This window comes from Phalacrocorax aristotelis, chromosome 3 (genome assembly GCF_949628215.1).
Source record: "Phalacrocorax aristotelis chromosome 3, bGulAri2.1, whole genome shotgun sequence".
NCBI classification, from domain to species: Eukaryota; Metazoa; Chordata; class Aves; order Suliformes; family Phalacrocoracidae; genus Phalacrocorax; species Phalacrocorax aristotelis.
In genome coordinates, this window is record NC_134278.1 from 1,564,664 (window position 1) to 1,577,159 (window position 12,496).

A 12,496-nucleotide genomic window follows, 5' to 3' on the forward strand; every position below is an offset into this window, starting at 1 on the left:
GACCTTGCACCCTATTTTCCCCAGGGCAGGGGACATCACCGCTCTCTGGAGCCACCCTGCCTGCAGGCATTTTGGCACCAAACCCCCAGCCCAGGGCTGCGGAGCAAGTGGGGAAACCCTAACCTGGCGAGGGCTGGTCCCCCAGGCCGGTGCAAGAAGCCTGACCCTTTGCAACGCCCCGTGCGGTGCCCAGCGATGCCTCCTGCCATGCCCTGTGCAACGTGCCCCGCAACGCTGCGTGCCGGGCTCCGGCTCCGCTGCTCCACAGCACTTCGGCTCCTGCTCTCCTTCCCTCTCCCTCCCCATCCTCACACATAAAGCCCAACATCCCCTTTCCTCTCCCCCGGCCACACGGTGCCTTGGGAGAAAGTGAGAAAACCCTGGCAAACCCAGCCCTTTCCGACCCCGGGGACGCTTTGCACGGGGGCGAGAAGGGCCGAGGGAGCTGATGCCTCTCCCAGCCTTCCTCCCCCTCGTCCCCCCCAGCCCTCCCTCCCTCCCTGCCTGGGCATGGCTCTCCCTCCTCCCCCAGCCCCTGTCGTCACCGCCACCGCTTCGAGTAAGAGCTGAGACACCCTTTGCTGGAGCCCAGTCCTCCCCGGAGCCCTCCACAGCACAGCATCCCAACCCCAGCACGGCACAGGGAACGGAGGGCTTCGGGGACCCCTCCTTGCTCTCCCTGCAGCAGGTAAGGGGCTTCTTTGGGTCCAGGCTGGGTGGGAAGGAGAAAATCTCTTTTTCCCTGCAAATATCCATGATTAAACGCTGTTTGCAGAGTGCCGAGGACAGCCAGGGAGCGATGGGGAGGCAGTGGCAGGGAAAGTTTCCCAGCTCTGCGTGAAGTTCCCACCGACCCCTACCGCCTGCCTTTAAAATGCAATAAATAAGTTATTTATTCTCGCTGCTTCCCTGCCTGCGTGTCGGGATGCCGGGAGCTTTGCCAGGCTTGCCGCCGTCACAGGCGTCCTCGGGTCCAGCCTTGAGCATCCGCACGGGGCAGGTTTCCGCATCCCTCCAGGAAAGTGGTTGGCAAGTCCCGGTGAGCAGCGTTTTGCAGGTACGTGGGTGGCTCCTGGGGCATCTCTGCTGCAGGGGCAGCGCGCTTCAAACCCAGCGCTTTGTGTCAGGGAGCGATGGGAAATCCCTCAGGGAAATGGTTTGGATGCAGAGAGGGGAGGCAGGGCTGTAGGTGAAGGTCGGGCAGGAGGGTAGGGCTGCCTGCCCCGCTGCCAGGCTCCGCCAGGGCTGCTGGAGGAGCACCCAGGCAGGCGAGGCGGTGATGGGAGGGGAGGGGGATGCGGGTGTGGGGTGCTGGCTGGGTGACAGGGTACCCCAGCACCCTGGGGTGGCCTGTGTGCGTGCGTGTGTACAGTTTCCCACCCACACAGCCCCCTTCCCATCACCTCCCCATCCCCAGTGCAACCCACGGGTGGGTTCCTCTCCACCCGTGTCCCCCCCCAGACCCCCTTTGCCACACAGAGGTAGTTTCAGGCACAGCTTTACATCACCCAGGGCACCTCCTTCCCCTCTTCAATATCTACCAGAGCTTTGGGGAACCCACATCCCCACTCGTGTGACCATGTAACCAAGCCTGGAGTGGGAGCAGCTCCCCCAGCACCCTCTGTACTCTCTGGTATATTTAGATAGCTCAGCCAGGAGAGGCACATCCATAATTTTCTCCTCAGCTCAGTGCAGTGGCTGGTGTTTCTCCTCCCGCTTCCCACCCCCTTCACCATCCATGTATTAATCAGTTGAAAACTGCGCAGAAGACGATGATGAGTTCAGGAGGGCTTCGTGGTTTTACCGGGCCAGGGAGGAACTTAAGCCAAAGGAGCTTCTTGTTTAGCAACATCAGTGCTGGGCTGGGAACCTCCTTCTTTGCGGGGATGAAAGCAATTGCCTCCCAGAGAGGGGAGGCTGCTCCTGGGGGCACGGGGCAGGTGTGGAGTCGTCACCTTGTAAGCAGGAGCAGATTTTGGGGCCTTTGCAGAGCAGAGCGAGTGATTCCTCCCCTTGCAGAGATTTGCTTTCCTGGGGAAGGGAACCAAACACATCCATGGATGCCTGGATGCATGGATGGATGCAAGGATCCATGGATGCGTGCACGGATGGATGAACAAAGAGATGCATGGAGGGATGAGGGTGGATGGTGAAAGGTTGATCCCTCAGCACCCTCAGGATCCTCAGCACTCAGCAGTGAGTGCTGCTGGAGGCACCAGCCCCAGGAGCCCGTCTGGGGCAACGTAGGCTCTTGGAGCAGCTGAGATGCTTCCTCCTCCTTTGCCCTTGGGGCAGCTTCAAGTTGGGGGGGGCAGAAGGATGGTTGAAACCAGTTATTTTCTGGTCATCCCAATAAAGTTTGGAGCACCAGGTTCCATCTCTGCTATTAAACCTCCCGGGGGCAGGCCTGGCCTCCCTGGGTTGCTTTAACTCACAGGGTTAAATCCGATGCTGCCCAGATTCACGCCCTGCCTGCCCGAGGAGCCCTGGTGGAATGGAGAGCAGATGCTCTACGGACGTTTTCCCTTGACTCTGCCATGGTGGCAGCTCACATCAGCTCCAAGACCTGCTTACAGCTGGGAGCAGCTTTGGGGGGGCTACAGTGGGACCGTCACCTCCCAGACCCAGGCCACGGTGGCATCATGGTGACAGTGCCACTCTCTGCTGTCTTTCCAGGAATGAAATCTGGGGCAGGCAGCTCAGCAGAGCACCCACCACGCACCCACCCTGGCCCGGCTGTGTCGCTGCTGAGGCTCTCCCAGCCCACACCCAGCTCCATCCATGTCTCCCCCAGCCATCGCTGATGGTGGGGACACACAGGACACCCCGTTGGAGGTCCCCTATGGTGGCCTTCCCTGCTGAGCCTCCTCTCCCACCACCTTCTCAGGTCCTTGCTCCACCTGGTCCCTCCTGGGGGGCTTTGCAAACTGCCCCTGGGAGGGGGTCCACGGGGGACACTAGTACAAGGAGGATGGGGCGGCCGGCCCACAGCATCATCCCTCTCATCGCGTGGTGCTTCATCACCTTCCAGGCAGGTAAGGGCAGCTCTGGCTTTCCCTGGGGTACCAGAATTTCCTTCGCTTGAGCCCTTGCCTGCCCATGGGTGTCACCCACTGGGAGCCCAGGGGAGGGGGTAAATTTGGGGAGAGGGGAGGGGAAGCCGAGGGGGCTGTGGTGCATGCAGATGGAAAACCAGTTCTCTCCCAGTTCACCCCCATGCAGTCTCTCAGCATCCCCAGCCTCCACGCTGGCTTGGTGTCCTCCACCACATGCCATGCTAGACCAGGGTTCGTGCCTTTGCAGAGCAGCTTGGCATCACCCAGACACTTGGGTGGGGTGGTCTGCTGTGGGTCATGCCCCCAGGGGATGCACCTCTGGGACCCTGTATCCATCCTATGCAAGCTAGAAATGTTGGAGGGATGGAAAATGGATTTTTTTCTTCCACCCCCTGTCAACGCAAGACCTCCCAGGAGCTGGGCATCTTGCTTATCCCTTCACTTGGGACCAACCCTCTCCAACACCCCTTGAAGATGCTCAGCACATTGTCCCCGGTACAAGTACAGGGACTGGGGCCCCTTGCTGGGCGCAGGGGAGGGCTTTCATGGGGCACAGGGCATGCTACCGGGCTGTAACCCATCCTTCCTCAGGGCAGAGCCACCCGTACATCTCTTTGGTTGCACATCACTGCGCAAAGCCCTCCCTCCCTCCATCCCTCCCTCTCTCAGCCTCCCTTGACTTGCTGGTGGAAATTTATGGGGTTCTGCAGCGAGCAAGGACGGCCGAGTGATGCACCGCAAGCTGATGGCACTGAAGACCAACACCAACAATTTGTAGGCAGAGCAAAGAGCGTTGCATTCCTTCCCAGCCCTGTCTCCAGCCCAGCCTGAGGGATGGTCTCTGGGCAGGCTGCAGCAGTCCCAAGGACTGGGCCAGCCTCCACCTTGCAAAGCTGAACCAGTCAGCACCAGTAAGAACAGCTGGAGGGGACTGGGAGGAGGACCTCAGCCACCCAAGAGTGGGATTTTCTCAGCCAGCATTGCAAGGTTGACCTTGCTCTCTGCTCCCCGGGAGGAGCACGGGACAGCTTTGAGGGGGCTAATTCCCCTCTCGCCATCTCAGGGTGGGGTTTAGCATCCCTGCCTGCTGCAGTGGAGAGGGGGCTTGCCCAGAATGGGCACCCCATTTCAGTGCAGGGTGTGGAAGGAGGGGTCAGCGAGGTCCCCATCACCCCGTCCCCTTCTCCATCTCCCTGCAGCCGCCTGCCTGCGGCAGCAGCCCGGCAGCCACGCCGAGGACCGTCTCTTCAAGCACCTCTTCACCGGCTACAACCGCTGGTCACGGCCGGTGCCCAACACCTCCGACGTGGTCATCGTGAGGTTCGGGCTCTCCATCGCGCAGCTGATCGACGTGGTGCGTAGCCTGCCCGTGGGGACCTCAGCCCCACAGTCATCTCTGGCTTTTCACTGGTTGGTCCTACTGGTCTGACAGACCAGAGCCTGGGGGCACTGGTGTGAGGTCGGGTTTGGGCAGCAGCAATACCCTGGCCATCTCCAGCAGGTGACAAACCACGCACTCTGCCTCTCTCAGACCTCTGATGAGCCGGGGGTTCTGCACCCCTCCCCTCCACCCCAAACCCTCCCTTCGTCTGACAGCAGGAGAGCACCAAGGAAATCTGCAGTTCTCCATCACTGCCATGTCCTTATCCACCATCTCCCTGCCCTTGGGCACCTCTGGGCTTTGGTGTCAATCCATCCCTCGCTCATTCCTCCCATGCACACCCACCTATCCACACATCCACCCATCTACCTGTCCATCCATCCACCTACCCACCTATCCATCTGTCCATCTGTCCATCCTCCCATCCACGGGACTGCACATTTGCCCGCTCATCAGAGCGGCTCAGCGCTGTATGCTGCAATATGTTTTTTCTTGCTGCCACCTAGTGAGCAGATATCTCAGGGAGCAATAGTCTCTCCTTGGACTTGTACTGGTACCAGTTGCTCCCAGGAGCTGAACCCCAGAGGAGGAGGGCAGAAAGTGAAAGCGGTGATTCGGGGGGCAACGCAGTGATGGGACAAGCCCTCTCTCTGTCTCCTCTCACCTCTCCCTTCTTTTGCACCACAGGATGAGAAGAACCAGATGATGACCACAAATGTCTGGCTGAAGCAGGTAAGAGCCTGTTCCCTCTCTGGGGCAAGGACAGGAGCGTGTCAAGGAGGGCGCAGCATTTGGGACAGAGAGACCCTGCCCTGCGGGTCTTGGTGGCACCTCCATGGTGCTGTTCTTCTTGGGGATGCTGCCAGAGGAGGAGGAAGAAGAGGAGGAGGTGTTGGGCAGCTTGGTTCCACCAGACCCAGGGCAACCTGATGCCTCCATGTGTCCCTCCAGGAGTGGAGTGACTACAAGCTGCGCTGGGACCCGGCAGAATTCGACAATGTCACCTCTATCCGGGTGCCCTCTGAGATGATCTGGATTCCTGACATTGTGCTGTACAACAAGTGAGTGACGCTGCCGAGATGGGGCATCCCCATCCCACCCACCCCATTCCATCCCACTCCATCCCATCCCCATCCCATCCCACCCATCCCACCCCATTCCATCCCATCCCACCCACCCCATCCCATCCCACCCATCCCACCCCATTCCATCCCACTCCATCCCATCCCACCCCATCCCACCCCACCCATCCCACCCATCCCCATCTCACCCCATCCATCCCACCCCATCCCACCCCACCCATCCCACCCCATCCCACCCATCCCCATCCCACCCCATCCATCCCACCCCATCCCACCCATTCCACCCCATCCCACCCATTCCATCCCATCCCCACCCCATCCCACCCATCCACCCCACCCCATCCCCATCCCACCCCACCCCATCCCATGCCATCCCACCCCACCCCATCCCCATCCCATCCCACCCCATCCCCACCCCACCCCATGCTATCCCATCCCATCCCACCCCATCCCACCCCACCCATCCCACCCATCCCACCCATCCCACCCCATCCCACCCATCCCCATCCCACCCCATCCATCCCACCCCATCCCACCCATTCCACCCCATCCCACCCATTCCATCCCATCCCCACCCCATCCCACCCATCCACCCCACCCCATCCCCATCCCACCCCACCCCATCCCCATCCCATCCCACCCCACCCATCCCACTCCACCCCATCCCATGCCATCCCACCCCACCCCATCCCCATCCCATCCCACCCCATCCCCACCCCACCTCATGCCATCCCACCCCATCCCATCCCATTCCCACCCCACCCCATCCCACCCCACCCCATCCCATCCCATCCCAGTAGCTCCCTGGTGCTGCCAGCCCCCACAGGCCTCCTGCCCCCCATCCCACCCCAGTGGTAAGGATGCAGATCAGTCTGTATCCCTCTTCCCATGCCTGGTGCTCGTGCTCCCACCCATCTCCATGCTCTGGATGATCCCCAGAAGGGTGAACCCAGCACCGTGCAGGGACGCACGATGGGGCCACAGCCTCAAATCATGGCTCATACCAGTCCTGAGGGCAGAGGGAGCTCCTGACCCTATTTCTTGGGGGATATGCTTCATCCCCTCTGACCTCCTCATCTCTCCATCCCTGCAGCGCTGACGGGGAGTTCGCTGTGACCCACATGACGAAGGCCCACCTCTTCTCCAACGGGAAGGTGAAGTGGGTGCCGCCCGCCATCTACAAGAGCTCGTGCAGCATCGATGTGACCTTCTTCCCCTTCGACCAGCAGAACTGTAAGATGAAGTTTGGCTCCTGGACCTATGACAAGGCCAAGATTGACCTGGAGAACATGGAGCACCACGTGGACCTCAAGGATTACTGGGAGAGTGGCGAGTGGGCCATCATAAATGCCATCGGCACCTATAACTCCAAGAAGTATGACTGCTGCACAGAGATCTACCCTGACATCACCTTCTGCTTCATCATCCGCCGCCTCCCGCTCTTCTACACCATCAATCTCATCATACCCTGCCTGCTTATCTCCTGCCTGACCGTGCTGGTCTTCTACCTGCCCTCTGACTGTGGGGAGAAGATCACCCTCTGCATCTCCGTCCTGCTGTCCCTCACTGTCTTCCTACTGCTTATCACAGAAATCATCCCGTCCACCTCGCTGGTCATCCCCCTCATCGGCGAGTACCTCCTCTTCACCATGATCTTCGTCACGCTCTCCATCATCATCACTGTCTTCGTCCTCAACGTCCACCACCGCTCCCCCAGCACCCACACAATGCCCCGATGGGTGCGTAGCTTCTTCCTCGACTCCATCCCTCGCTGGCTCTTTATGAAGCGACCCCTGGTGCTGCCTCCCCCCGAGGGCACCGCGGGGCAGTACGACCTCCCGGGGACGAGGCTCAGCACCTCCCGGTGCTGGCTGGAGACCGATGTGGATGACAAGTGGGAAGAGGAGGAGGAGGAGGAGGAGGAAGAGGAAGAGGAGGAGGAGGAGGAGGAAGAGGAGGAGGAGGAGGAGGAAGAGGAGAAGACATACCCCAGCCGCATGTCTCAAGCAGGGTCCCATGGCCGCTATGGCTGTGGGCGCCAAGGTGGGAAAGCATCGGCAGGCTCAGCCCCCCGGGTGCCCCCCAAGGGGAAGGAGGAGGAGGTGGGCTCAGGCAGGGGGCTGATGCTGTCCCCCAGCATCCTGAAGGCCCTGGAGGGGGTGCAGTACATCGCGGACCACCTGCGAGCTGAGGATGCTGACTTCTCGGTGAGTGGGTGCCCCCGAGGGTTGGGGGGTGAGGGAGGTCCCCCATCCCGGGTGCTGCATCCTGTCACTTGTACCTCCGTGATGGGGGGGATCAGTGTTGGGACACCCAGTTAGTGCCCTGGCTGCTGTGGACCCAAAACCAGGGAGAGGAGGTCGCTCTCCTGCCGGTGCTGTCCTGCCCTCAGAGAGCAGCGACGGCCAAGCCTGCCCTGCTGGGACCTGGCTCGGAGGTGGCACCTCTACTTTTAGCCAGGTGGTTTCAGAAAGCCCTGGGTGGGATTAGCTCTGCCCTGAGCAGCCTCCTCGAGAGGTCCAACCCCTGCTGCTCCAGGGATTTCCCCAAACACAGGGTAACTCCTCACCCTGAAGGAAATGGAAGATGCAGAGGGAGCCCTGGGTGGTCTCCTAACTCAGCACAAACGGGGGGCTGCATCCTCTGCCTGCGCTCACAGCCCCTCTCTGCTTGGCAGGTGAAGGAGGACTGGAAATATGTGGCCATGGTGATCGACCGCATCTTCCTGTGGATGTTCATCATCGTCTGCCTGCTGGGCACCGTGGGGCTCTTCCTCCCACCCTACCTGGCGGGGATGATCTAGGGGCTGGGCCAGGCTGCAGTGGGGACGGCGGGCGATGCACCCTCTCTCCTCCCCAGGGAGCGGGCACGGTGGTGCCTGTGTCCAGCTGGACCCTCGCCTCTCCCTGGGAGGACGTGGTTACAACCATGGAGGACCCTCAGATGGGAAATGCCGGGTGAAGCAAGAGCTGTGCTGAGGGGTGACCTGGGGATGGTGGGGAGGGACGGCCGCCTGCCATCCTGCCCGGGGTGGCCGCAGCCGTCCCGGCATCAAGAAAGGCATGGTACTCCATTGCTCCATTGCTTGAGCGCAGGCATCTAGAAGAGGCAACTGCTTCCTCGAGCTGCTACCCAAACCCAAAACCCAAGAGCTGCATCCAATATGCTGGGCAAGAAAAGGGGACCTCACAGCATCCTGGCCCCCCGGGTGCTCAGGACCACGGGCTGCTGCGGTCCTGCATGGGGCAGGCAATAACGCTTCAGATGGTCTATGCAGAAGGGGTACAGTCATGGGATGGAGGTCCCTGGTCAGCCACATGGCAGCCACATGGCTCGGGGGTCTTGGCTCTGCAAAGCCCAGCCCAGGCACAGACCCTCTGCAACCTGCTGGAACTTCCACACGATCCCACACTGGAGCTTGGAGCAGCAGGGAGATGGGAACAGCCAAACCAGAAACGTGGGGTGGCGTGGGAGGGGGAAACCACCCTGCAGAATGGGATAACGCCCCCAGCCACAGCCAGGCGGTGCCCACGGACCCTGGGAGCTCAGGGGTGCTGCCTCGTGTCGAGACTGGTGGACTTGGCTGGCACGGGGGGGCACCTGCATGGCCAAGCAAATCCTCCTCTCCATCCCACATCAGACCCCAAACCGCCTGGCTCTGATGACTGCTGCAACCCAGCTGTTAATTCCTAGATCCCATGTACCCTGAAGGACCCATACTTACAGAGCATCTGCTCTCTTCTTCCATGCCCTGAATGACACCAGGCTTTTCCTGCAACGACTTCTCCTCTGGAGACCGACCCGTTGCGGTGCTGGATGCAGTCCGAGGGGTTTCAGAAAACACTTTGTGTTTTCAGGAGTGAAATGGGCCAGAATAAATGGTGCCATAGCGGGACGTACGGGTCCCGAGGGTTTTGTAGCCGCTCATGCAGCCTCCGGTGCCGGCAGGCTGGCTCAGGCGCGCACACACGGGGCTGGGAAATGAGATGTGCGAGGGAGCGAGTGCTCAGGCATGGCGGGGTGGATGCGTGCGTGGGTATACGTGTGTGTCTAACCCGGTACAGACGGGCTTTAGGGCTCTGCAGAGCCCGGGGTGCGCGGGTGGGGAGAGCTCTCCTGTGAGGGTAATTTCTGGCTTGGTTGGGGCATACAGGGCTTCAGCAGACCTCATTGTGGTGGGGCAGGGGGGGAACTTGCTCCCCTTCCCATGTTAATCCCTGCAGCCCCTCTCACCAGCTGCAGCCAGCACCCACCGCCCCTCTCAGCTCAGCCCTGCTTGGCTGATGAAGCCACCAGGACTCTGGGGTGACCCCCCCAGTGTGGCACTAGACCCACAAGCATCATTCTTTTTGGGGGAACCCATCTTCATGGCTCTGTTATCCCGCATAAACCACTTCCCAGCAGCCTCACCTTGAATCGCCCATGATTTCCTTATGGTTTTTGAAAAGCAAAAGTTTGCATATACTCTCAGTAGCAAGCCTTGGGGTGGGAGCAGGGGGAGTCCAGGACCCTTGCGTGGATTGTGGGCTCAACAGGAGAGAAATGGGGCTCCAGAGATGACATGGGTGCAGGCAGACCCAGGTTCACCCCAGCAGCTCCCCTGCGGATGCTGCCACTGGGTTGGTGCTTCCCCACGCCGGCAAGATGGCTCAGAGATCTGAGCAGCACAACCCTTACTCTTTCTAAGGAGGTGCTGGTGACCGTGGGACTTGTCCCCACGGTATGGGGGTGACAGGCAAGCACAGGCACAGCAGGACCTTGTGCATGGTTTATCTCAGCTAGAATGAACAGTGCTGTGGGAAGATGCTGGGGAAAAGCCCAAACCATACGGTTTTCCAACTCAAAGCACAAACCGACCAGAGACTTGGTTTGCTGTCATCGCTTACATAGAGCAGCTCGGAGAAAACTCAGCTGGAAGAGGCACCATTCTCCTGGTTTGTGTCACCGAAGGCTGCAGTCCACGGGTTCCCATCCCTCCCCGTGTTCTGCAGGCTTGGGGCTGGGCGCGCTCCGGCCACAGGCGCTGGAACCAGCTTCACGGCGGCACGCGGACCCGCCTCCCATCATTAAATAAAGTCTTCTATACAATATACAAGGAAACGCAAACAGTCCCTCTGTCCACCACTCTAATGGCCCCTGGGGACCCCCCGCGCCACTCCCCGGCCGCTATGCCCCTCGGCTCTTCTTGGCGAGGAGCGGGGTCCAGGTCCCCTTTGCAACACGCCGCCCGCGGCCATCTGTCCTTGGAGGGGCCGAGGGACGGACACACGGACCTGCTGGCAGCTGGGGAGCAGGGAGCTGCCGAGCCAGACGGTTCTTCAGCTGCCTTCAGGGACAGCCAGGTCCCCCACAGCCCTTTCCAGGGACAAGTCACCAGATGCCTCCCTTCTTCAGAAGACTAATGAGACGACGCTAAAGACATGAGCGGCTGCAGGAGGAGGGGGGAGAGGGAGGGCAGGACAGCGAGGCCATGGGAGACACACAAAAGCCAGCTCCTCTGCAACACGCTCGTCCCATCTCCGCCGATGGAAGCACAGCGGTCCCTCTCCTTTCCTTCCCCACCCCTTCTCCTTCCCTCTCTCTACCCCTGCCCTCACTCCAAGCACAGCTTCACTAGGTTGGCCTGGACCTTGGCTTGGTCCACGGCATCCAGGAGGTTCTTGGCATCCATGGCCAGGGTGTGGGAGGCCATCAGCATCTGCCGCTTGCACTCTTCACTCAGCGAGGTGATGGCGTTCTGCTGTGCCAGGCGCATCTTGTTGATGAGGTCTGCCAAGTCCTTGTTGAGCAGCTTCTGGGTCCCCTCGATCTGACCATGACACACAGGCGTTACAGACAGGGGTGACGCCAGCACCCGACCCCACGCTGGACCTCTCTCCCTCCTCCCCAGTCCTACCTCGGTGCGGGACGCGGCGGGCAGGACGGGCAGGATCTCGTCGACGCTGCCGATCAGCTTCCGCAGGGACAGGCCCACGTTCTGCGGGGAGGGCAGCAGGGTTAGGATGACTCCAGGCACGGGCACGGGGCAGTGGTGCATGGGAACAGTCTGTGCCGCTGAGTCAAGGATCCCATTTGGAAGAGGGAGACTCTCCCACTGTTGACCCGAGGACCCAACGGAGGAGCAGGGAGTGCTGGAAATGCTCCCACCATTGGCCCAAGAAACCAACGGAGGAGAAGGTAGTGCTGGAAGCGCTCCCACCGTTGACCCAAGGACCCAATGGAGGAGCAGGGAGTGCTGGAAATGCTCCCACCATTGGCCCAAGGACCCAATGGAGGAGCAGGGAGTGCTGGAAATGCTCCCACCATTGGCCCAAGGACCCAACAGAAGAGCAGGGCATGATGGAAACTCTCTCACTGCTGACCCAGAGACCCAATGGAGGAGCAGACAGTGCTGGAAACGCTCCCTCCTACATGTGCAAGACCTTCCTGAGATGGATGTTTGGGGGGAATCACTCAGCAGACTCATTCCCAACTCCCTCCCCCATTCCCCTGCCCCCTCCCTGCCCTTCCTACCTTCACCACAAGGATGTATCCCTCTGGGGGCAGGAGGCTGATCTCGTTCTTCAGCTGCAGCACGGCCTGCACCAGGTCCATGACGTTGCTGTACACCATGTCATCTGTGCGGTCCAGGTTGGCGGTGGGGGCCGGCTGGATGGGCTGCTGGGGAATGGGGACACGATGGGATCAGATGATGGACCGAGGGGGCAAAGTGGGAAAGACCAACACCCATGGGGAGCCCTGGCCAGACCCACCCACCTCTCACCCACAACCCCGATGCTGCTGGGTCTGTCTGACCCCTTTGGGGACTGGGAGAGTCAGAGAAGTCCCATCCTGCATATGAAGAGGGATGATGGAGGTGGGGGAGGACTGGGACCATGGTGGCCCCATCCAGGGAGGTCTTACCTGTGCCCCAAGTCTTGGAGGCTTCTGGGGGGGCCCCGTGAACTCCGCTACGACATCAGTAAGGGAAAGGAAGG

The 12,496-nt window shown here is 60.7% G+C and overlaps 2 protein-coding genes and 1 long non-coding RNA gene across 14 annotated transcripts in view; 1 reads left to right on the forward strand and 2 right to left on the reverse strand.

The window, feature by feature from the left end:
- Positions 1 to 545: 545 nt before the first annotated feature.
- Positions 546 to 10,289, forward strand: CHRNA2 (cholinergic receptor nicotinic alpha 2 subunit). Of its 2 annotated transcripts, XM_075086411.1 has the most exons (8): positions 546 to 688; positions 776 to 1,057; positions 2,677 to 3,035; positions 4,256 to 4,410; positions 5,125 to 5,169; positions 5,389 to 5,498; positions 6,613 to 7,726; positions 8,197 to 10,289. In XM_075086411.1, the coding sequence occupies exons 3-8, from the start codon at positions 2,804 to 2,806 to the stop codon at positions 8,320 to 8,322; spliced, it is 1,782 nt and encodes a 593-aa protein (XP_074942512.1). In that variant the 5' UTR covers positions 546 to 688; positions 776 to 1,057; positions 2,677 to 2,803; the 3' UTR covers positions 8,323 to 10,289. The 2 variants fall into 2 exon arrangements, with proteins under 2 accessions (XP_074942512.1, XP_074942510.1); XM_075086409.1 differs by lacking the exon at positions 776 to 1,057.
- On the reverse strand, positions 5,400 to 7,234 carry LOC142054195 (uncharacterized). The gene is made up of 3 exons (XR_012659461.1): positions 7,157 to 7,234; positions 6,524 to 6,777; positions 5,400 to 5,487 (listed from the first exon to the last, which is right to left on the reverse strand). It is a non-coding gene; the product is annotated as an uncharacterized LOC142054195 (long non-coding RNA).
- The window catches only part of PTK2B (protein tyrosine kinase 2 beta), a 34,228-nt gene continuing 32,009 nt past the window's right edge, over positions 10,278 to 12,496 (reverse strand). For 5 of the 11 annotated variants that reach the window (XM_075086406.1, XM_075086398.1, XM_075086402.1 and 2 more), the window contains 4 exons: positions 12,423 to 12,478; positions 12,033 to 12,179; positions 11,416 to 11,496; positions 10,278 to 11,328 (listed from right to left, as the gene is read on the reverse strand). In XM_075086406.1, the coding sequence (XP_074942507.1) occupies positions 11,113 to 11,328; positions 11,416 to 11,496; positions 12,033 to 12,179; positions 12,423 to 12,478 (500 nt within the window). In that variant the 3' untranslated portion in view covers positions 10,278 to 11,112. The remainder of the gene's footprint in view (positions 11,329 to 11,415; positions 11,497 to 12,032; positions 12,180 to 12,422; positions 12,479 to 12,496) is intronic. The other 6 variants (XM_075086407.1, XM_075086400.1, XM_075086405.1 and 3 more) reach the window with 3 other exon arrangements.